At 35.6% G+C, this 26001-nt stretch overlaps 1 protein-coding gene across 3 annotated transcripts in view; it reads left to right on the top strand.

Moving 5' to 3' along the window:
* Window positions 1–606: 606 nt before the first annotated feature.
* The window catches only part of ALG10 (ALG10 alpha-1,2-glucosyltransferase), a 33926-nt gene continuing 8531 nt past the window's right edge, over window positions 607–26001 (top strand). The window contains exons 1-3 of one of the 3 annotated variants that reach the window (XM_032159951.2): window positions 607–652; window positions 2141–2338; window positions 4045–10524. In XM_032159951.2, coding sequence (XP_032015842.1) covers window positions 2150–2338; window positions 4045–5097 — 1242 coding nt within the window. In that variant the 5' untranslated portion in view covers window positions 607–652; window positions 2141–2149 and the 3' untranslated portion in view covers window positions 5098–10524. The other 2 variants (XM_032159950.2, XM_032159952.2) reach the window with 2 other exon arrangements.

Raw genomic sequence — 26001 nt, 5'->3', positions numbered from 1 at the left:
ATATATATATTTTTTCCAAATCCAACAGGGTAATATGGCTATGAGAGTGCACTAGGAATGTCAACTTAACTAAATCCTCTGAGAGTATCCACATTTTGAAAGAGTTCTTTTTTAACCTAAACAAACGAACAAACACTCCTCTCACTTAAGTTCATTCGGCATTGACGGGTCTCTGGTTCTTAAGTTTTCATCTGAAAGTCTCAGTCTTTGCTATCACAACCAACGCCCCCTTCCTACACTCCGAAATTGATGAAATGAAATGTCTTGGAATTGATGGTTTAATTAATTCGGATCACTGGAGAGAAAACAGAAATAACAGGGGAAAAAATGTGTAAATTTTAGGGCTTGGAATTGGAAACGTGGGGAAACGTCGCCACCTTCTGGTAAGTGATGGAAATGAGCAGAAAAAAAGATTCAAGCTAAGAAGCGGCTTTTTTTTTTTTTTTTTTTTTTTTTTCTAAGCGGCAAGCCACGCACCTCCCGCGCTGGCGAAATCCGAGACCCGCCCTTTCCGGAAGTTTTGACACTTTGTGCGCCCCAGGCAATGCGATTGAGAGCGTAATCATCCGGTCCGTTATCTAAACCCGTCACTCCGGGAAACAGCGACCCGATCTTTCCGGATCCGCGCTCTCCCAGCATCCTTTGCCTTCCGGTATGTGGCCCCGTCTGGCTAGTCCCGCCTAGCGCGCCCATTTCGAGCCCGTTTCCAGCTCGGGTTTCCGGGCTCAGAATTTTCCAGGAGTGGGTTCTTGGGCAGTGGCTGTGGGAGCAGGAATGGCGCAGCTAGAGGGTTACTATTTCTCGGCCGCCTTGAGCTGTACCTTTTTAGTATCCTGCCTCCTCTTCTCCGCCTTCAGCCGGGCGCTGCGAGAGCCCTATATGGACGAGATCTTCCACCTGCCTCAGGCGCAGCGCTACTGTGAGGGCCATTTCTCCCTTTCCCAGGTGAGGTCCCCAACCTGTCTCCACCCCAGGAGAGGCCTGAGAGGTCTCAGCGTCCTCAGCTCCTCCTCCCATCCTTAGACTTAACTCGTCCCGTTCCACCCCTCCACCAGCCTCAGAACATGAAAGAAACTGGGTATAGTCTTTTGTTCCTGTGGCTGAGATCTGTGAAATATTTATTAAATGAATGAATAAACAGCAGATCTGTCCCCCAGGAAGAAGTGATCTGGGAGAATACTTAATGGGGAACCGAGCGCTCCTCTTGGCAGCTGACGGTATCGATCCCACTTTGTCTTTCCTTGTCTTAGGATTAAAGGCATTCGGGTGCTCCTTGGAAATATCAGAAAACTTCCCTTTAGCTCACCTGTCAAGCACCTCACTGTGCATTTTAGGGGTGGGATAGGGTAGACTGGAAGGATCTTCAGCTACCGAAAAGTGACAATTTATAATCACAAATTCCTTCCCTGGCTATTTGTAGTGAACTTTTAACTGGATAAACTGGCAACCAGTCAAGTCACATCATTTTTGAATATATATTTGACTGTGCAAGTATGTACATATAAATATCAAAATAAGCATCCCCTGCTTTCCTGGTGACATAATATAGGGTACTGGCTAGAAATATAAAGTCTGTTTTAGAGAAAGATCTGATCTTAAATCATGGTGCTGTGATTTACTAGTTTTGTGATCTTGGAGATGTTCTGAGTTTCAGAAATTCAGGTTACTGATCTGCAAAATGACAATCATCTTTACTATAGGGCATATTGTAACGTTGATACAGAGGGTTTGGCACAATTTCTGTCTCAGTTTATGTTAGCTGTCATCATGGAGCCTGTGGTCCAAATGTTTTCCTAAACGTAGAGTCCCAAACAGTGTTTCCATGCTTTTAAAAACTGGAACATTTGCAGTTTATTTCTCAAAATAAAGGCTTTTAAAGAACATTTCTTGGAAAATAGAAATAGATTTTAAGTTGTTGTTGTTTATTGGTTGCTGCTACCTGAACCATCACTAAGCTGGTCCCGGGGGCAAAAAATAAGAAAAACTAATCCTGTTCTGCCGGGGACTTACTTAATCTTGTCATAGAATAACTTCTCAAAATTTCTGATTGTTGCTGGAGATGAGACTTGGACTTGACATATTTGTGTCTGTCTTGTTCGTATTACCTCTTGCTTTTACTTCATTTTCTTTCATTTTAAAGTGGGATCCCATGATTACTACATTACCTGGCTTGTACCTGGTGTCAGTTGGAGTGGTCAAACCTGCCATTTGGATCTTTGGATGGTCTGAACATGTTGTGTGCTCCATTGGGGTGCTCAGATTTGTTAATCTTCTCTTCAGTGTTGGCAACTTCTATTTACTATATTTGCTTTTCCGCAAGGTACAACCCAGAAACAAGGTATGTTTCAAAATACTTAATACAAGTTTATGTGTAATCAGGTCCACAATTACAACGAATTAGTTTTATGAGATTTGGTGAAAAATGTCTTTAACACTTTGTAACTTTGTATTTTTGTATATTATGTAAAGGTAAATTTAAATCCTCCATCTCCATTTTAGAATAAATTCGTATTTAAATACTTGAATAACTTATTTGTAAAATCTAAAGTAAATATTTGTTAAGTGAGTCAAACCAGTTCGATGAATACTTACTGAGCTTATTCCATGTGCTAGGGACTGAGACTACAGAGATAAATGAGGCAGTCTTTTTCTTGTAAAACATATATGTTCATTAGGGAAAACAGACTTTACCTGAGGACTTTTGATGTGATAACAGTGCAGGCCCCGGAGGTAGACTGCCTGGGTTAGAATTCTCTCCCTGCCACTTAACCAGTTTTGTTACCGTGGACAGGTTAACCCTTAGTGGCTCCATGTCTTCATCTATTAAATAAGAATAACAATAGAATCTGCCTTATAGAACTGTTATAAAGGAACAAAGAAACTTAATAAATGGAAGATGCTTTGAATAGTGCCAGATATATAGTAAGGGCTCAGTAAATATTAACTCTATTAATTATTTTTAACCTTAAGAGATGATTTCAGTAGTGTCAATTATAATAGAGTGGTAAACATAAGATGCTATGAGGATACAGAGAAGGAGCAGGGGAACACTTACTGCTTTTCTGGGAGGGAGGGGAGTATGTGGCATTCAGTAAGTCCTCACAGAGAAGATGGTACCAGAGCTGAGTCTTGATGAATGGATAGGGCTGTGTAGGGTGGGGAATTAATCCTGGGGAGACAACCAGCATAAGCAAAGGAAGAAAGGCATTGAACAATGAGGTACGGGGAATTGGTCTTGGAATTACAGGATTAGAAAGTAGAGGGATGTAAGGCTAGAGAAGTAGGTCACGAATGCCCTTATATGTCACAGAGAGGACTTTGAACTTTAGCATGTAATGGAGAGACCTTAATTTTAATCAAGGAAATGGCATGGTCTGATTGGTGATTTAGATTAAGTGGAGTAATACAATTCAAGAACATAAGAACACATTCAAATTCTGAAACAGCATGTCAGAAAGGCCAAAAGAAGATATATAACTTTAGACTGGCTCACTTTTCAGAAAAATACCTGTTATTTCATCATGAAAATTTCATCTTGAAAAAGTAAGTCTGGGTATGGTAGTATAAATACCATATGCATGTTTACATTCTCCCTTGTGTAGAGTTATGAAGGATTTCCTTAAAGGAAAGTGGTGATTATGGCTAAGTGAATCCTTGCTAAAGGCACTAAAACATAAGCTCAGAGAAATGAAGCCAGCACTGTGTCCTATTTATCTCCAGAGTCCCCATAGAACTTAGCTGGTATCTTGCACTCAATAACTCCTTAACTAATCATTGCCTGATTCAAATTGTGTTAAGCTATAGAAGATTTGGCATACACATGGTCTCCAAACTGATAGATATACATAAAAAGTACCAGGAACTGTTCTTATAAATGTATATTGTGTTTTTGCAAAGCCAGAGATAAGATTAATATTGATTAATTTTATTTAAAGAAGGCTTGAGTAGTTGAGTAGTTTTTAAATAAATTTCTTCATTAGGTAAGCAGAAATAGCATTTTTTAATCATGAAAATAATTTTATCTGTGTTTTTTCTTCCTCCAAGGCTGCCTCAAGTATCCAGAGAGTCTTGTCAACATTAACACTAGCAGTATTTCCAACACTTTATTTTTTTAACTTCCTTTATTATACAGAAGCAGGATCTATGTTTTTTACTCTTTTTGCATATTTGATGTGTCTTTATGGAAATCATAAAACTTCAGCTTTCCTTGGATTTTGTGGCTTCATGTTTCGGCAAACAAATATCATCTGGGCTGTCTTCTGTGCAGGAAATGTCATTGCACAAAAGTTAACTGAGGCTTGGAAAACTGAGCTACAAAAGAAGGAAGACAGACTTCCACCTATTAAAGGACCATTTCCTGAATTCAGAAAAATTCTTCAGTTTCTTTTGGCTTATTCCATGTCCTTTAAAAACTTGAGTATGCTTTTCCATTTGACTTGGCCCTACATCGTTCTGGGATTTCTGTTTTGTGCTTTTGTAGTAGTTAATGGTGGAATTGTTATTGGCGATCGGAGTAGTCATGAAGCCTGTCTTCATTTTCCTCAACTATTCTACTTTTTTTCATTTACTCTCTTTTTTTCCTTTCCTCATCTCCTGTCTCCTAGCAAAATTAAGACTTTTCTTTCCTTAGTTTGGAAACGTAGAATTCTGTTTTTTGTGGTTACCTTAGTCTCTGTGTTTTTAGTTTGGAAATTCACTTATGCTCATAAATACTTGCTAGCAGACAATAGACATTATACTTTCTATGTGTGGAAAAGAGTTTTTCAAAGATATGAAACTGTGAAATATTTGTTAGTTCCAGCCTATATATTTGCTGGTTGGAGTATAGCTGACTCATTGAAATCAAAGTCAATTTTTTGGAATTTAATGTTTTTCATATGCTTGTTCATTGTTATAGTTCCTCAGAAACTGCTGGAATTTCGTTACTTCATTTTACCTTATGTCATTTATAGGCTTAACATACCTCTGCCTCCCACATCCAGACTCATTTGTGAACTGAGCTGCTATGCAGTTGTTAATTTCATAACTTTTTTTATATTTCTGAACAAGACCTTTCAGTGGCCAAATAGTCAGGACATTCAAAGGTTTATGTGGTAATATCAGCGATATTTTGAACTGAAAATTGACTTAATAATTAGACCATTTCTACAAAGAACAACTGAATAGGTGGAAAACATAGAATTTCTTTTAGGTGCAGTGGTGGTCCTCAAATTACATTAGTTTTTTAATATATATTTTAAACATATGTAAGAAATTAAGTGGCAGAGAAGTGAGAAAGCTTAAGACGTGCTTCAAAAGCCTGAAAAATGGGAAAATAAAATTGTTTTCAGATATCTCATATCACTCTCATAATGTTGGCCCCTTAAAAAGCTTGGGAATGTTTTGTATGTACAAGTTCATTAAAACTGGGTATGCATCATGTTACTTTCATTACCATTGAAAGTAATAGCAAAATCACAATTACTTTTTTACCAACCTAATAACAATGTATTAGCAAATATTTACAAATGGTCAGGTGATATTCTTGATTGAAAAGTTGCTTAACATTTCAGTAAATATAATTTTAATTCTAAGTCAAAATAGAAATGCATAGATAGTAAATGATAGAGACTCATATATGCCTGTCTAGGCATCAAATTGTTGGTTATTGTTTACAATCTAGAAATGATGAAGCTCTTTCACTAATTCCTAATATGAAATGTATGATGGCCAAAGACAAATTGTGTTGATTATAATCCTTTAAAAGGGGGATTTTCTTTCTGAAATACATATTGTATTAGCTTCCCAGGGCTGCCATAACAAATGACCACAAACTTGGGTGCTTACAACAATTTTCCTCACAGTCTGGAGGCCAGAAGTCTAAAATCAAAGTGTCAGCAGAGTTGGTTCCTTCTGGAGGCTGTAAGGAAGAATCCATAAACAGACATTCTATGTCTGTTTCCTAATATCTTGTGGCTGTCTGCAATTCTTGGAGTTCTTTGGCTTATGGACAAATCTTGTCCAAGTATTGCGGACAGCAATCTTCACTCCAGTCTCTGCCTCTGTGTTCACAGGGCCTTTCCCTCTGTTCCCTTCTCTTCATTACCTTTTAAGGACAGTGTCTTTGAATGTAGGGCCCACCCTGATCTAGGGTGATTGTGTCTGGAGACACTTAATTATGTTTACAAAGACCCATGTTCCAAGTGTTCTGAGTAGACATGTCTGTTCGTGGGATGCTTTTCAGTCCATGACAGTTACTAAAGGACATTTTAGGATAATCTTCATATGATTGTTAGGAGACTACCTTTTAAAATTTTTTTTATTATATATCAAATTATAGTTGTATATACTTATGAGATGCAAAGTGGCAGTATGATTTTCGAATATAATGTGGGACGATTAAATAAAGCTAATCTATCCATCACCTCAAATATTCGACATATTTTGTGATGAAAACATTTGAAATTTACTCTCAACAGTATTGAAATGTACAATGCTTAATTATTAGCTGTATTCACCATGTTGTATAATAGATCTAAAAAAAGTCAAACATACTCCTTCTATCTAATTGAGGCTTTGTGTCTTTTGATTATCATCTCCCCATTCCCACATCCCCGGCCTCTAGCAACCATCATTCTTCTCTCTACTTCTGTGAGTTTAATTGTTTTAGATTACGCAAGTAAGTGAGATCATGTGGTATTTGTCTTTCTGTGCCTGGCTTATTTCACTTACCATAATGTCCTCCAGGTTCATCCATATTGTTGCAAATGACACAATTTCTATCTTTTTAAAGGCTGAATAGTATTTTATTGTGTATATATGCCACATTTTCTTTATCCATTCATCCATTGATGGACATTTAGGTTGATTGAATAACTTGGTTATTGTGACTTGTCTGCAGTGAACGTGGAGTGCTAGTGTTTGATTCCATTATCTATTTAAAAAAATTTCAGAATTGAAAGTTGAGAAATCCTTTGGTCTGACCTTATTTTGTAGATTAGGGAACAACTGCTGGGGTAGGATTATTTTGTGTTACTTTTTGAATTTTGTGTTTATTATTTTGAGTGTATTTTTTGGGTTGTCATTCCATTACAGGAAAGTATTATTTGGGCATGTTAAATTTGACATGTAAACTTAGAATTATGAATAGAACACTTCTTTTAACATAATTTTATGTTTCCAGACTTTAAAAGTAGCTATAAGTGAACAAATTACTTTCCCCTCAATGTCAAATTTTGCTTCTCTGAGTTTTAAGTAATGATTCTACATTTACAAATACAAAATTGTTTGCAGGTGAAAATTACAAGTATAATTTGGATGATAAATACAGACCATTTTTTGGTCGTACTCTAGTACTCAGAAAATAGAGTTGCATTAGTTATAACAGTGATTGTAGAAAAACGTGTTTTACCCAGACTTTTTAAAAATTAGATGAGAGAGGACACTGAAAGAAATTTTACTTTTGTCATTAATTTACTATAATGGAGAACTAAATCCGGGAAGTCAAAATTGAAAAAAGAATGTATAATTTAGGGCAAATAACTTTTTGTCTGATAATATTAATGCAAGGATTTTGTATTTAGGAATACTTCTGAGAGGAGAAGCTTCCACTCTGATCTAGTCTGGCAAAATTGAGAAAAATATTCTACCCTGTAATTAAAGAAGACTGCTCTTTGGAGGGATCACTGTTCTAGATTTTTTTTTTTTTTTTGAGGAGAAGTCTCGCTCTTGTTCCCCAGGCTGGAGTGCAATGGTGTGATCTCGGCTTACTGAAACCTCCACCTCCCGGGTTCAAGCAATTCTCCTGCCTCAGCCCCCTGAGTAGCTGGGATTACAGGTGCCTGCCACCACGCCTGGCTAATTTTTCCTATTTTTAGTAGAGACCAGGTTTCACCATGTTGGCCAGGCTTGTCTCGAACTTCTGACCTCGGCTTCCCAAAGTGCTGGGATTACAAGCGTGAGCTACTGTGCCCAGCTGTTCTAGTTCATTTTTAAGTGTTGAGTCCCTGCTGTTTTAAGAGCTGTTTTGGTGAAAATCTACATTCAGAGAGAAACAGATTAATCTTCCACATTTTTAATAAAATAAATAAAATACAGTACTTGGCATTTTAAGAAAAGAATGCCATGTGTTAAAAGGTGCTATTTTCAACTATTTATTATTTTAAAACAGGAATGCTTATCAATACTTTTGAATTTAAGATAAATGTCTTGGTTAAATTTTCTAGGCAGTTCAAAGATGGCCATTTGCTGGTGAATTTTCCAAAATAGGTAACAGATAAAATGATTATGTAAGAACTTGGCACAACAGATCATTTTGCCTTTAGCTGTTCAAGAAATGATACCAAACTCAAAGTCATTCACTTGAAACAACTGAGAAAACCATTCTTAGGTGTTTAGATCCTTGCTTTTAGAAACATTCTTAGTTATATTTGTGTTTTCAAGAGTTATTGAGTGGATATTTTTTTCATGAATTTTTAAACAGACTTAGCTGGATTCATTAAAATAAGGTGATTATGAAAAAAAATATTGCCCTGCTCGAGGGCATATGGAGCCCTACAGTTGCCGTTACTAAAGTCTGTGAGTATGTCTATTTTGAAAAGTGTCATAAACAGATCTAGTCCGTAAATCGTTATAGGTTCAGTAATACATCATTTTGAACTGACTCTATCTTCTGTGAAATTCTAGAGATATGTCATCTTTAGGTAAATTAGTAGGATTTCAGGTATGCTGTGAATTTTGTTACGTTTGTGTTTTCCATTAATGGATAGTCAGAAATCTTTTGAACTGCGTCTGACTATATTTAAATGATTTGGAAAGATAGTATCTCTCAGTTTAAACATAGCATCTCATTTTGGCAAGATACAGTATTTTGGCTGTCTGGCCTTTTCTTTGCCTTCTTAGAGATATTTCTGAAATGTGCATAGCCAGCCATAAAATACCTTGTATAAATAGCCTAATTAATTTATTTCTAATAAATACACAGCTTAATGAAATGCATTTCTAGTTTGAACTTAATTGCCACTTGGCTTGGTATTATTTTCCTTAGAATTGTTGGAAGAGAGGAGAGAGGAAGGGATCTACCATTTTTATTTATACCACCTAAATAGTGGACTGTTATTTTGGACTCACTTTTAAATAAAATATTTATTCATATGAAGAAATACATTTTGTGTTTATTAGGTTAGTAAGCATTTATTATCTTTGAAATAATTGGAATTTCATTAAAAAGTGAAGCAAGTAAGAATTGTGATGTAAATTTGAAAATTTTTAAGTGGAAATTTAAATATGACTTAGGAACCATGGGCTTGTAGAAAAAAACATTTAACATGGGGGTTAAGATTTTTATATTTGGTTGTGGCTCTGGGATCAATAAGGCAAGTGGTTTAGTCTTTAGTCCTCATTTCAGATGAGAATAGTATTTGCCCAGACTCTAGTCAGTTTCTGATTGGTATGTGTATAACCTTATTTTAAAAAGGATTCATCCCTGCCATATACTCATAATATTTATAAGTATGTCATATGCTAAATATTGAGGAAATATATACTGAATGAAGTTTTTAGTATAGAGTGAAGTGAATAGAAAAAATATCCATATAACCGTGGCTAATTTTAGGAAGTAAATCGTGTTTCATAATAAGAGTCATCCTAAACATTTTTCTGCATAATTTTCTGACCCAGTGTTAAACATTTTTATTTGCTTTAGTGAAAGTTTGTTCAACCCACAGGCCGCATGCAGCCCAGGACGGCTTTGAATGCGGCCCCAACACACATTTGTAAACTTTCCTAAAACATGATGAGATTTTTTGTGATTTTTTTTTTTTTTGATCATCAGCTGTCATTAGTGTTCGTGTGTTTTATGTGTGGCCCAAGACAGTTCTTCCAATATGGCCCAGGGAAGCCAAAAGATTGGAGACCCCTGCTAGCATTTAATGCTTATACATGTATTTACTTGTAAATATGTTGTTTCTTTGATAGGATATGATTTCAACATAATTACTGTTTATTTAAAATAAGAAAAATAAATAACTTTCAACCATTAAGAGGTTATAAGACTTTAAAGGGAAAGTTTCTTTAATAGGGTATAATTTCAAAATAGTTGCTTTTTATTTAAAATAAGAAAAATCAGTAAACTTCAACCAATAACAGGTTAAAGAATTTAAAGGTAAAAGACATTTCAACTAATTAGAAATACTTTGTTTTTTTTTAGTTGGGCTACATTTTACCACTCTAGGAATAGCTGTTAATTATTTTTTATATAGGGTGTTTTTATGTATTTAATGTTGACAACTGACATTTCCAATATACAAAAACTTGTGTAACTGAGAAAATTATAATAAAAATAGAGATTGAGAATATATTTTTAACATATATCCATGAGTCAACACTAATATTTAATATTTGGGATTTGAAAAATTATTTCTAGGGTAAGAAATTTTGTCACAATATAATATCTGTATATTGTGCATTTTTTAAGAGATAAGTTTTTGATGAATTGAATGTTAATTAAATTTTATCTCAGCGTATCACCATCAGACCAAAAGATACAGTATTTTTCTAACAAGGAAAAGAAAATACATACATATATGTATTTATATATACAAATTTGTATATATGTAATATATCATATACATAATATAATATGTATATTGTATGTATGTAATATATACAATATATTACATATATACAAATTTGTATATATGTGTGTGTGTATACGTATTAATTTCCTCTTTTTTTTTTGTAAGAATTGAGACAGGGTGTCAGTATGTTGCGTGGGCTGGTCTCGAACACCTGCCTCAAGTGATCCTCCTACCTTGGCCTACCAAAGTGCTGGGATTTACCATGAACCACTGTGCCAGCTTCCAACAAGAAAAATATTAAATGTATTGGTTTTTCACAGTGAAACTTAAGTTCAGTTTAGTTGAACCATATGTGTGTGTGTACGGCATATACAAGATGGAAAAGAAAGGGAGGAAAAATAATGATGGTTGCCATCATTCATTGAACACCTGTAATGTTTTAGGCATTATACTAGGTGATTTACAAATATTGTCTCATTTGATGCTACATTTATATTTCTGTGAGGTAGATGTTGATTTCTATTTGACTGCTGAAGAAACTGAAGGTCAGGCAGGTCAGGTGATCTGCCCGAAGTCCACACTGTCACTAAATGAACATAGATTGGTATGACTCCCAAGCCTGTGAGTTTTTGACCATCATATTCTGCCTCACTATGAAAAGTGTTTTTTAAATTAATTAATTTTTTTAATGAAAAGAAGTAGTATATGGAGAGAGAGGTGAAAATCCATGTTTGCTCTCTGCAGTTTCCAGACCATTCATGGCATGTTATTTTTGTACTGGATATAGTCATTTTTTAAAATGCTACAAACTGTTCAAAAGAGCATGAACAACATGATAACTCCTTATAATTTTGTTGTAAGATAAATGGCTAAAAGTATGTGGGATGTTTAATTTGGATAAGTGGAAATTCTATCACTTGATAAGCTCTCTTGAAGAATAATTATTTGAAAGATTGGACTTAATTCTGTATTGCCTGAAGTGTAAATCAGAGGTCAACAATTAGATTGCAAATCATGAAAAGCATAACTTTTCTAATTGTTTAGTCTTTTTAGGGAAACAAGCCCAGAAAAAAATTAAGATTCTCATTCATTGGAGGTAAGATTTCTATTTATCAAAGATACTTCAGAAGAGTTAGATAGCAAGGAGGTAAAATGTCTTTTAAAGGTATCTGACGTCTTTAAAGCTCTGTGATTTTTAAATTCTTAATTTTGTTACAGCTAATTTTTTTAAAATTAATTGCTGAGTCATGGTCAAGTATTTCCGATTACTTACATGCTGTCTTTGATATATTTTAAGTTTCTAAACCAAAACTACTATTTAATTCTATTACCCTGTTTTAGAAAAACATTCGAGTTATACAACTTACTAAAAGATATTTTAGCGATGATGTTTTGGAGCACTAGTAATATTTTTTATCCCTCTATATTAGTGAAATTACTTCTATTTGAAGTTTTCCCCCAGTGATAAAAAAAAAAAAGGCTGAGCACGATCTGTAAAAATTTTTAAGGTGGTGTCCACTAGGTGGAGATATTGTGCTACATTTCCAAGTGTTGTAATTAAACTTTTATTAGTCTGAATTAAACTCTTTTATAGTGTTTTATTGTTTTTAACCACAAAGATTTATAATCATTTATATCTATTTATCATAATGTTATTAAAATGTTTCCTGAGTTGTATGAAGCTAAGATACATGTAAAAACAAAACAAAACAAAAACCTCTCTTTTGTGTTTTGTAATCATATATTAGATGATTTAACCTAATATATCTTCCCATATGATATATCTTTTCATATGGCATACTTCATTCATATGACATAGTTAGAATCTTTTCCCACAAACAATGAGTGATGATATCTCATTTGAAAACTCGTGTAACATTGTATCAGCCACTGTTTTAAAGTGATTTACCCATGTTAGTCTCATAACAACTCTATGAGATCAGTACTGTACACGTGGGGAAACTTAGTATAGAGTAGTGAAGTGTTTTTTCCAAGATTACAAAATAACTCTCTGAGCTGGGATTCATAGCCAGGCAGCCTGACTCCAAAATCAATATTCTTAACTCTGTTGATATGATGGAGAAAGGCATGAAGTCTACCTTCAAATTCATGGCATTTTAGAAGGAAAAATTGTCACAAATAATGTGATTATACTTCCTAGTTTTATAGGTCAGAAAAACGAAGTCCACACTAATTTTGCCTCTTCCACAGGGAGATAGATTCTCATCTACCATTGTGTCTTTTGTTTCTGTTTTTGTCATCATACCTCAAATTGATATATGTTGTAAATATGAATTTAAGGAAGTAAAATACAAAATAACGCAGGGCTGGAGCCTTCAGCCATATTAATATACATTGACATAAAGACCTTTGTTTTAATATGAATGATTCCAGTTATCAAATGGAGGAATAGTTGTTTGAAAATTAATATTTAGCTTCTCAAAAGAGACTCCCATTTGGAAGCAAATTGTTGGTTAAACAGGACATACTTTAGATTTTTGAAAAATTCTCTGTGGAATAACAATCTCTAATTTTTAAGAATGTATGAATATGTGTTCTATATGCTTTTAAGTTATGTATTACATACCATTCTCTAAAATGGAAATGTTTATTTGGCTTCTAAAAGTCATTTGTGAGTTCATGTTATTTAAAACTGCTTTTCAGTCAACTTATTCTTTATAAAAAATTTTATTCAAATAGCATGTTTTTATTTTGTTTTTAAATAAATTCATGTTTGATAATATTTTATAATGTATTATGTCTAACACATTTTCTTATCCTAAGCCAAGTATTAGAAGCTTTGTATTTCCCTCACACTGTCCGGTTAGCTATTTTCCCCTACCACCTACCTAATCCTAAGCTTTATTAGTCATTTTAAAATAGAACCAAATGTTTTTAAATACCTGTGATGTGTGCTTACAACTAGCCTGGGTGTCTGTATAATCTTCCTTTTATTCTCATAATAATAGAAAGCAGTCAAATTACTGGCTGATCACCTGAACTTGTGGGGGCTCAGGTTTCTTTTTTAGGCTAGATCTGTAGGAAGCTCAGAGTATTTACCAAACACATCTAACTTGGCAGGGTTCAAGCCCAGTCTTTAGGTCTTGTGGTGAAAAAAAGAAAGTGGTCCCTACTCTGTGTCTGCAGACTTCCAGCTCTTACTTTCCCATTGGGTGTCTTCGAGTTTCTCCCATCATATGCAGCTCAGAGGTCAGCCCAAGACTTATACACAGATTTGGGGATTCCCTTCTTCTGTGACTCCCTCTTTTCTGAGATTTCTCCTAATTTACAGCCACTCTAGCAGTCCTGAATTCCGTCCTTTCACAGCTCAAACCAATCATATTGCACCTTTCTAACTAGAGTATGCCCTCTGAGGGAAAAGTCATATAAACATGGATCTCACCCAGTGAGATCTTTCAACTGAGTCCATCCAGTTCCTGCCTCCTTTTGTTTACTCTTCAGTGTTTCCAGAAAGATTTTTTTCCCTTTTTAAATGAGTCAATCTACTGGAAAGCTAATATAATAAAAGCTCCTCTGCCATGACCTGCCTAGGAACCTTGTCTTGATTGTAGTTAACGTGTGTTATGTGTAGTCTTTCTGTTTATTAGATAAGGAAGTTGTGGGTGTTACTTTTGGTTTTAAGAAACTAAAACAGAGAGTTCCTGAAAATAGTTTAGGTGGCAAGAGTAAGTTTTTGGAATATGGACTTCTGTATTAGCCCATTCTCATGCTGCCAATAAAGACATACCCGAGACTGGGTAATTTATAAAGGAAAGAGGTTTAATCGACTCATAGTTCCACATGGCTGGGGAGGCCTCACAATCATGGTGGAAGGTGAAGGAGCAAAGTCACATTTTACATGGTGGCAGGTAAAGAGAATGCTTACGCAGGACAACTCCCATTTATAAAACGATCGGCCCTTGTGAGACTTACTACCAGGAGAACAGTATGGGAAAGACCGGCCCCCATGATTCAGTTACCTCCCACTTGGTCCCTCCCACAACACCTGGGAATTATGGGAGCTAAAATTCAAGATGAGATTTGGTTAGGGACACAGCCAAACCATATCAACTTCTAATATGGTCCTCTAACAAAGTCTGTCATAGTATTTGTTATTAAATGCAATGACAACTTGAGGGAACCTTGTGTGAAAAAAACGATATCTAGAAACACAAAAGTGACCTACTTCAGACAAGATGAACTCACCTAATGGGGGCTAAGTAATGGAAAGTACAACATGATTATCACTGAGGAGGAATATAAGAGCTAGGGTGTTTACATGAGAATAGAAATCACATCTGGTGGAAGGGACAAAGACATACTTCATGGAGAAATTCACATTGGAGATTATTTGTATGGAAACCTGTGGAGACACTGCAGAAAGCATTTCAGGCAGAATAACGTGATGCAAACAAATTACACAGTAAACTACCATATGGCTGAGAAGCAGGTGGTGACAGTGGCCAACACTTATGAAGCGCTATGTGACAGGCACCAGTCTAAATTTTGAACATGAATTTAAGCCTCATAGAAATGCCCTAAAGCAAATGCTATTATGATCCCCATTTTTACTGACAAGGAAAATAAGTCATAGGGAATTGAAACAGTTTACAGACAGGAAATGTGGCTCCAGAACATGCCTTCTTAACCAGGGCGCTATACTGATTCCTGCTAAACTTGCATCATCTGATGGCCTGTGCATCCAAAGAACAGGTTATTTTTAGGAAGAAAGTAAGAACAGTGCTCTGCTGTATACAGTGAGGAGCAAGGAAAGCATATGCCCCACACAAAGACCCACGGATAAATGGGTGTGGAGAGAAAAAGAGTTACTTAGAGATGATAGGCAGGTTTCAGTGAAAACCAGAATGGCTGTGTGAGACAGGCCCTCCACTCTCCTGTAGATCCTGTTGTAAGTGATGCAGAAGCCAGAGAGAAGGTTGCTGTCCATCAGAAACATGAGGAGTTTCGGAGCCCTCCCTAAAATACTTGGCCTGAAAGGGTTTGAAGCCAGGAGGAGAGATGCAGTCTTAGGAGAAATGTTTCATGAGCTGTAACAGGTACCCTATCAGTCTTTCTCAGTAAGTACTGTTCTATGTAATTTTTATATTTTCCTTGCAACCCTATCACTCTCTAAAGGTCTAGTGAAGAAACCAAATTTAGATGAAGAAACCTAGCTTGACCTAGAATCTTAAGTGTGTGTGTGTGTGTGTGTGTGTGTGTGTGTGTGTGTGTCTGTAATGTATACACTGGGTCTTTGGGCCAAATACATTGTAAGGTTTCAGAGGTATAAACAGGCCCTGGGCTGTGGAGAACCATGGGAGGGGATGATCTTGATCTAAGTCAGTAGTTTTCACTTAGCCACATCTAGAAATCTCTGTCTTGGTCATAAATTTTGTTCTTTGAAATGCAGGGAAATGTATATCATGAAGTGCAGGAAATGCAAGGAAAAGTAACACGTTAAAGCTAATTGGTTATTAATATTTTAAGAGCATATGAGAATGTCATATTTTATTCCCTCCAGCTCTCCAACCATATCCCCCACACATACCCACACACTGCCTGCCCACATGTAAGCACAAGTATTTCTGGGGACCATGAGCATGAGAACTTTAGGGGTATTGCTAGGAAAAGAAGGAAGAGAGTAAGTAGGAAGACTGAAGACAGAGACAGGAACCACCAGAAAGGGGAGAAAAAAGAAAGGAATCCTTTCTTCACATACCAATGACTAAGAATAACTTTCTCCATTAAAATAATATCCAGGAGGCACATTGGAATGAAACACATGTGGAATACTGATATGAAAAGACAGAAGAATATAATAGGATCTGAGTTGAAAGACCAGGCTTATCTCTTCACTTGTACTATAAGAATTTACAGTGATGTTCTTTAGTTGGGGTAACTGTGATGGGCATCCTTGAAACCCTTTATGCCAATTTTGTTTTCAAAATGCATTGTCTTAAATTTTCCCTCAAGGTGGCACTCTTGGACATCTTTTCCAGTTATTAGTCTGACAGGAACTTGGTACCATTTTGCTTACCTTCATAATGTCACAGATGCTAGTGATTTTTTCATTGTTTTTTTTTAAATGCATTCTTTGAACATTTTTAGCTTTAAGCAAATATATTTGCTTATTTTTGTCATTGAGCATTTTGAAAACGTGGTTAGAAGCTTGAAGCAGACAATCATAGCTGCATTCTATTCCCCATAATTAAGAATATGTAAGGCCTGGCGCAGTGGCTCACGCCTGTAATCCCAGCACTTTGGGAGGCCGAGGCGGGTGATCACGAGGTCAGGAGATTGAGACCATCCTGGCTAACACTGAAACCTCGTCTCTACTAAAAATACAAAAAATTAGCCGGGGGTGGTGGTGGGCGCCTGTAGTCCCAGCTACTCGGGAGACTGAGGCAGGAGAATGGCGTGAACCTGGGAGGCGGAGCTTGCAGTGAGAGGAGATTGCGCCACCGCACTCCAGCCTGGGCGACAGAGCAAGACTCCATCTCAAAAAAAAAAAAAAAAAAAAAGAATATGTGGAAACCTTGATATTTTCTCTTTCTTTCCAATTGGAATACCAGTCAAACCTGGAATTTATAAATAGTTTTAATAAATGTGGAATTTGTTTTATATATATATATAGTGATATATATATAGTAATAAAAATATAGTAATGTGTGTATAGTAATAAAAGTCTTCCAAAAGCTTCTGTATGGGAAATACTGTTTCCCTTAATCAGGCCATTAGAAAAGCAGCCTGCCATTCTCTGACAGCTGTGCTATAGAGCAGGTTACTTGATAAGGAATGAAAGCAAAGTGATTCTATTTGTTATGTAATGTGAGTGACATGGAAGGTAAATTTTTAAAAATAGTCATGGATTTTAGCTTTCTGAAAGGAATGCAGTTTGGAAGTTTCTCCAAATCTCCAAATGGTTTTGAGTTACATATAATGCAACCTGACACCTAGCTTGATGTTTGAATTCTGTGTAGCTAGAAAGTTGATAGACTATAGAACTTTTCTGTTTTGTAATGTTTGGTATTATACTGGACCTTTCCTTGTGTTAATTTTTTCTCTTTATTAACATATGAAAAATTCTGTGAACTATTGATCATCCAATGAGATTTTCTCAGTTTCAAAAGACAATGCAATTTGGAAGACTGTAAATTTGTTTGCATGTAATCTGAATCTCTAGATATACTCTAATTTTTTTTCAGTAAATTCTGAGTTAAATGTTTATCATTACAATGTCAGAGGATTAACTTAATTTTTCTATCTTCCAAATCCAGTTTTCCTCCATGAAGAACAAATTTGCATCAAATTGAAATAATGGTCTAGTTTTTGGAAGAAAACTAGCTTATTATGAGAAATAATTAGCAGGCATCTAAGAAAAAAATTCTAATTGAATTTGGCATTCATATTTTTTAAGGGTTTTGTAATTGGGGCTTAATATTTGATAAGGGCAAATTAACCAAGATCAAAACCTTTAAAATATTCGAATTGATAACTATTTTGTAATTATCGAAATAACTTTTCTCTAATAAGTAAAGGAGAAATACATTGAACAAAATAACCAACCAACTTTCTGCTACACACTAAATTTTGATAGACTGTCTTTGTCTAAAATAGTTATTCAGCTATAAATATAGAACACTTGAGCTAGAGTCAGAATACCTAGATTCAAGTCCTGGTTCTGCCATTAACATGCTGTGTGAACCTAGGAAGGTGAACCTATTAGATCAAATGAGAAAGGAAAATACATACAAAAATTATTAAATGGCTGTTAATTGCACACAGTGTAAGGGTTATGCATGATTTATTTAATACGACTGAGGCAATACACCAAATAGTTTTATTAACTTTTATCATAATTTTTGTATGATGTTAAATAGTGTTAGATAATTGAATCATTCGTTGTTGCTATTTTCAGGAATGTTTTAAAATGGCTTTTTACATCATTTAAAATGTCAGTTCCTTCTTTAACTTGAAAAGACACAGATTTTGGTCACTTTTTTGTATACTTGCTAATTATTACAGTTAATGACCTTGTCTTCCCAAAGCAGAGATGTTCTAAAATGTTCTAAATGTTCCATTTGATGTTCTAAAATAAATGTTACGTTTGGTACATTATTTAGAATTACAATAGTTGGGCATTTTACCGATGCAAGGAAGAAATACGGAAAGTCATTGAGAGTAGAGAAACATGAGTTAGGAGAGGATATTTTGCTTCCATCTGCATAGTCTCTCCCTGGTGGGCCCCAGAACTTTTAGCATTGGAACGTATAGCAAAGCCTCATCAAGAAGTGAGACTTGGGATAAAACTTGGGTTCAAAATATCTACCCTCTTTTTCATCTTCTGTCTCCTTCCCCACACTGAAACCCACAGAGATTCTAATTGGTCTACTCTGGTTCCCACTCACAACACACACACAATAGGCTTCCGTCTGAGCCATACTAGGACTCACTCAATATAACCCATGAATATTTTCCTTTGACTCAGATGCCAATTGATGGTCCTTAGTTATGGCCAGCATAGCAGAATAGGTTACATTAAAATTGTAATTCTCATGTTGCTTCAGCTTTATTTAGAAACAATTCTAGCTGCTCTCATGATAAGGAGGTATGAACAAGAACAATATCCATTGATACAGCCAATATAGCAATATGCCATTTTTATAACAACCAGAAACATTTTAATGTAATAAATACAAGTACATATGTGTGGTTTTATTTTCCCTATTTTTTCTTATGGCTCCCATAAAAATACAATAACTGGACCAATCAATGGTTATTTACCAAGTACCCGAAGCTCTTCATTTGCAGTTTGCTGTAGCAGTATGCATAACTTAATATGCAATGAAAAGATAAGATATAAAGGGATATATAATGTCAGGAAGCTTTTCATGACATTGTTCTCCTCCTCATAACTGAATATGTTTTTCTGTACTTAGAGCCATCATCACACCATTCAAGTTGCTAACTTACTCATCTGTATTTCTTACTGGACTATAAGCTTCATGAATCCAAAGACTGTGTCTGTCACATTCACATATAGCCAGCATATAAACATAGCAAATGTTCAAGAAAGAGCTTTTGACTGACTTAATGAATACGAATAACTAGATGCCCAAGGAGACCAAACTAGAATAATTTTCTATTATTTAAATACAAAACTCTGGTTAAATTTAAATCTACTAAATTTTAGTTTAGCAACACTGTATGGAGTACTTATTTTCTATTCTTTTACCTGAGATGCAACTACCTTAATGCTCAAAGGCCAGTATATTTTTCCACTAGAATGCCTTCCTAAAAGAAAAATAGCGGGGAGGCTATGGATTAGAAGAGAGTCAAGATTTAGATTAACCAATCAATGTGTAGACTTTCTTTTTTTTTTGAGATGGAGTCTCGCTCTGTCTCCCGGGCTGGAGTGCAGTGGCGCAATCTCGGCTCACCAATGTGTAGACTTTCTATGGTCACTAGCATGACCAAACCGTATCAATTTATTCAATTATTGCAATATTTGTATTATTAATGTTTTGTATTATTAATGCTTTTTTGCAAGTATTTATTTGTATTATTAATATACTTATTAATATTTGTATTAGTAATGATTTTAATATGTAATATATTATATATTCCTTTTATAGAAATATGTCAGAATATTTATTTAGAAATTTGTATATATTTATTATTTAGAAACATTTAACATTTAAAAATAAGTAATGTCCTAAATTAAATAAACATTTCTTAGAAATATATTTGTACGCACATGCCCATATGTGTACGTGTGTGTGTATGCCAGCTGTAAAAATAAAATTCTCTACTTTGTATTTTTGATAATTAGAATTATAGTGGTGGTGATTTGCTTTGATATAAAACATTTGACAAACGTCACCAGTGAATGTCGGTCTGATGCTATTTAAAATTAAAATATCACATATTAATATGTATAGAAAAATAAAGACATGAAAAGAAATCAAGGCTAAAGATAAAAAGACATTTCTCTTTTCAACATAAGCAGTTGTAGTTGCGGCTCATTTCTCTTTTGCCATTTACCCTGTTCAAAACAATATCCTTTGTCTTGCAGTTATATCGATAAATTCTTCAGGCAGTCAGTTCCAAAGCTGCTCTCTGAAGATGTTCGAGCTCTGAGTCACTGAGGTTTAGTTTGAATTTAATGTTTGATGTCATATTGATGCTTTTTAAATTGTGGACCATCATACCTAAATTTTTACCTAGATCTTTCCAAATCTAGGCATATCAAATAATATTAAAAAGCTAGCATTTATTTTGTTCTCATTCGTTTTCATAATTATATTGCTTGGTGTGATTGTGATTTTTTGCTGTTTTTTTTTTTTTTTTTTTTTTGGCTGATATCAAGGAAGGGATTTTTTTTATCCACATAAATAAGCAAGACCATTATTGGATGTCGTCTACCCACATTACTGTCTGACCCTGAAGACAAATACAGTCAACTCACTTATGTGGGTTGCCAATTAAAAATAGGGAAATCTTATACATAATGAAATAGTTCTTGTGCTTCTCAAAAACATGATTTAATTTGCACTGATTTACTCATACATGATTTGGTATAGCAGTTTATTATCCTTACTAAGCAATTCTATAGAATTTTACATTCAAAATCAGTATCTTGTTTTTGCTCCTATAGAGCACAACATAAAGTGAATATCAACAAATTTATAATTACAAACTGAATAGCAATCATCATTATAGTTTAAACTATTTACAACTAATACAATATTTATATAAATATTGTATCATATAAATAAATAAAACAACAACTATTTATTCAGCTCATAGCTCTGTTGGTCAGAAATTTGGACTGGGCTGAACTGTGTGATTTTCTGCTGGTCTCAGTTACACCTACAAGTTCAGCTAAACCATTTTGCATGTCAAAGCAAAGGAGTGTGACCACCTATTGACTGAGGGTGTTGGGAAGCCTGGACTATATGTGTCCAACTTGCTAGCCTGGAAATTTTAACATGGTAGCCTTGTCAGCGGTCCCAAGAGGATCAAGAAAGGGCAAACCAAAACATACAAGTAGTTTTCAAGTTGCTGCTTGTTTTATGTTTGCAACTGTTTCACTGGACAAAGTAAATCACATAGCCAAGTCAAGTCACCATGCAAGGGTACCAACAAAGGGCTTGGATGAAGAGGGAAGAATTTGTAGTTGCTTTTTAAGTCAGCCACAGATGGATTTTGGGGAAACTGATTCATGGATTCCTACTTTGCTGTCTTTTTAAAAATATTCATTTATTGTAATTAGAATTGATATTAGACAGCAGTTGGTAGCTTAGACAGCAGGCATTTCTGCTCTCTTATGCTGCCATGTTGTGAGAACTGGACATTTAGCTCACCTTCATGATGTTATGTACTTTATAATATGTGAATTTACCCATTCTCAACTTTTCCTCATTAGTTCATGTACTATTATTTTGGTTCATCAGTTGAGAACTCTGATACTTTTAGGCATTGGCCTCAGATGTGCTATGTATCATTAAATTATGTGATTCAAAGTCCTGCAAGAATAAAAGAATAATCTCAGCCATAAGTCTTGAACTTGGTTATAAAAGAGTAGATTGCAACTGTCACCAGAATCTTAAATTTTCCTCTCAGGGCATTTTAAATGATTAACATACTGAACTTCTTAGTAAATAGTTGGTTTTATGTATAAGTAAGAATCCAAAATAGTCCCTGGGTGGGTCTACCTTTATTTAAATGATTTTTCTGTGTTCTGAATATTGTGGGGTCTTCTATTTGGAATTATTGTTAGAATTCTGAAGTCCACTTTGGGGGAAAAAATTATTCATTCCAGAGCCATAGACAACCTGTTTCTTTTTCTGTGGTTTCTTCCCTTCCTACTTCACTTTCCTGAGTTCATCCTATGCCATCTTTCTGTCCCTCCCAATGTCAAAGGTCCTGAGGAAAGGGCCTGGTGGAATGGACTCTGGAGTTAGACTGAGGCCCAACAGCTTAACAAGCCTTAAGTAAGTGTGTGATCTTTCTGCCTGTTTCTTCCAGGTGTCACTAACTTAGTCCCATGGTCCAGCAATGACCTGTTACTTCTAAGTAACAGAAAAATAACCCCAACTTAAGTACAACAAAATAAAATGAAAATGAATTCATTGGGGAATCAGAGAAACAGCTATAAAGTTCTAAGCCCTTCCTAGAGCCTCAGGGCTAGAACTGGCCCTCAGAATGTTTTTCCTTGTCTTTATTTCTCTTTGCCTGTTGGCTTTTCCTCTCCTACTACAGGCAGATTCTTCCATTCAGTCAGGAATAATGACCAGCAGGATCCCTATGCTCATATCAGCTTAGCAGTCATTAAGGAAAGAAGGATGAGGACTGAGTTTCTTTCTTTCATTACCTTTGATTACTCTGATTCCAGAGCCAAAAAAGCCTTTGTTATCATTAAATACAAGTGAAATACTACTGAATTTTACTACATGGCAGATATTTTTCTATGAGGTTTCCATGATCAAGTAATTTAATCCTCACAGGAACTATTACAGATAATCATATAAAGTAGGTATAATTCCATATTATACCCATTTTACAGATGAAGATATTGAAGAACTAAATAATGAAATAACTTTTCCAGTCACACAGCTAGTAAATGGCAGAGCCAGGATTCAGTATAGGGAAATCTACGCCAGGGAAAATGCACTTGTGAACCTGCCATGGTTTGGAGGTTTCCTAAGTTTCTACACAGGCCCCTCCCAGGAAATGGCACTTCATGTTCTGAAACCGTTTTTAAAAACTAAAACCTAATCCTCTTTGAAAAGATAGTAAATTTGAAATACATTTATAGGTACATTTTTGACAGTGTGCAATTCACGACTCGGAGTTGGAAAACAATTAACCTCAGGTTTATTTGGATAGCTGGAAAAATTAAAGGACTAAATGTAATTTTGGCTGGAGAGTAAATGATCATGTAAAGCAAAGACCTGTCCACAAAATTTTATGTTGGATTCATTCCACCTTCATTATGATTAGCCATGTTTGAGGTTTGCGTTATTTCTTGTTCTATATGTGGGCATTAGTTATCTACTTTATAAAGAATATTTTACTGTAATTTTTAAAAGAAATACCACAAATACTTTGTACTATTGGATGTAAATAAAACACTTATATACAGTCAAATGACTTATAGTAATTTATAAATTAAAGTTACTTACTGTAGGAGAAATTGAATCGTGGAGCAACAGGATTCTGTATCTTTTGAAATCTGGTGTTCTGGAATAAGCTACATTTTCATAAACGAGAATTTATTTTCCTGTCAGCTCCCAGTTATTTTTTACTGTTTGTCAGCTGATGTTCAGCTTCTTAATTTTATTTGAGCTGCATAGAATATACAAGTTTCTTGTTCTGAAAGCTCTTTTTATCTGTGAAGAGGCTGGAAAGAGGCTGTGCAGGTCAACGACTATCTCTTTCACCTCTGGGGCTGTTTCTTCAAGTCCAAGATCAATTCCTTTTTTTCTGACTACTGCCCTTCACAAACAGTAAAATAAAAGTCTTTTTGAAACTAGTCATCACTCATAAGACATGGTAAACAAAGACAAAGAAGAAAACTAACCATTCTGAAGTGAATTTTTGGCTGAAAACATTACTTATCGTAAACCTCCAGAGACTTTGTTATCCAATTTTATATAGAGTTGGTGGTTGGAAGTGCCATATGGGTTCACATTCAGATGAGAACATATTTTGCAAGCAAAAATAGCCACATGTATAGGTTTGTGAAAATCAAAGTAAATATACTAAAGGACATGTTTTCAGGACTGAATCTAGAAGTTCCTGCAGTACAAAATTTTTTCCTATGTTTTTCCTTATCAATAAGTATCAATAATCAGTGATCAATATCAATAAATATTGATCACTTGTGATATGTTCTGAACTATTTTAAATATTGGCCATGCCCTAGGAAAATAGGGTAAACTGACAGGTATTGAATAACACCTGTGAGCTAGAAATTGTTATTCATCCATACAGCACATTTACTTTTCAAGGCTGGGGATGAAGCAGTGAGCTAGGTAGACAAGGTTCCTGGTTTCAAAGAGGTTACATTCTAGTAAAGGAGACAGATCATAATCAGGGAAACAGCATTCAGTCATGTGTCACTTAACAATGAGGATACATTTTGAGAAATACATTGTTAGGTGATTTCATCTGTGAACATCATAGTGTATTTACACAAACCTAGAGGGTGTATCCTACTACACACCTATGCTATATGGTATAGCCTATGGCTCCTAGGCTGTAAACCTTTACAGCATGTTACTGTACCAAATATTGTAGGCAACTGTAACACAATGGTAAGTATTTATGTATTTAAACATAGAAAATGTACTGTAAAAATACTGTATTATAATCTTATGGGACCACCATCATACATGAAGCTCATTGATGACCCCGACATCATTATGTGGCACCTGCCTGTAATTTCAGATACTAGTAAGTGCTATGAAGAAAATGTTAAAAGGGTGATATAATAGAGATAAGTCAAGAGGGGGACCCTGAGAGATAGGTGAAGGTATCTCTTAGAAGGAAATATTTGTGTCAAAACCTAAAGGAAACAGCTGCTTGAGCAAAGTTCATCATGGCAGACAGGAGGCAGGACTAGATTGCAGCTCTGACTCAGATAGATGGAGCAGCATGCAGAGGCTCATATCATGGAATTTTAGCTCCAGAATGACTGCAAGAACAAATGACTGCAGGTCCCAAGAGGACCAACAGACCCTCTAAAGGAAGTGGACTGTTCCTGCAGAACCTGGGAGACACCCCAAAAACTGTGAGTCCCCAAACTGCAGAAGTGGGAAAGGGATATCCTCCACTCCCAAACATACACCCCCATGGGGAAACTCAAGGTCTAGTTTGCAGGAGAAGTTTCTGACCTTACCTGGAGCTGAGTCAATTTAGAGAGCCGAGCACAATACAGGGCTAGAGGAAGCAGCAAGAAAGGCCCTGGGAGTCCACTGGGTCCCCAAGCAGGCCATTCCTACCTGGAACCACAGGGATCCTTCAGGAGGGTGGCCAGAGGTGCAGGGAAAATGCCACAGGGGAGTCTCCAGCTGAACTTTGTAACAATTTGAACCAAGTGAGAAGCCTCCTGGCCAGAATTCAGGGGATATTGGTGCAAGGGCTCAGGCAGGGCTTGCTTGTCTGACATAATGTAAAAGAGTCTTGGAACATGTCCTGGGTCCAGGGTCTAAAACCCCTCATGGCCTATGGAACACCAAGCTCTGTGGCAAAGGGTGGAAGGCTGCCCTGCCACACCACAATCTAAGCCCAGGGCATAAAACCCCTCATGGCTTGGAGATAATCCAGAGCTGCATATGCTAAACCGTCACAGCTACACTTGATGTACCACTACCTTTCTACCCCCACGTCCTCACGTCCTCACCTGTCTACCCCTATATCTGCACGTCCTCACCACCTG

This window comes from Hylobates moloch, unplaced genomic scaffold, assembly GCF_009828535.3.
Source record: "Hylobates moloch isolate HMO894 unplaced genomic scaffold, HMol_V3 SCAFFOLD_8, whole genome shotgun sequence".
Lineage (NCBI taxonomy): Eukaryota > Metazoa > Chordata > Mammalia > Primates > Hylobatidae > Hylobates > Hylobates moloch.
Note: the sequence above shows the minus strand (reverse complement) of the source record. Positions and strands in the feature narration are given on the sequence as shown.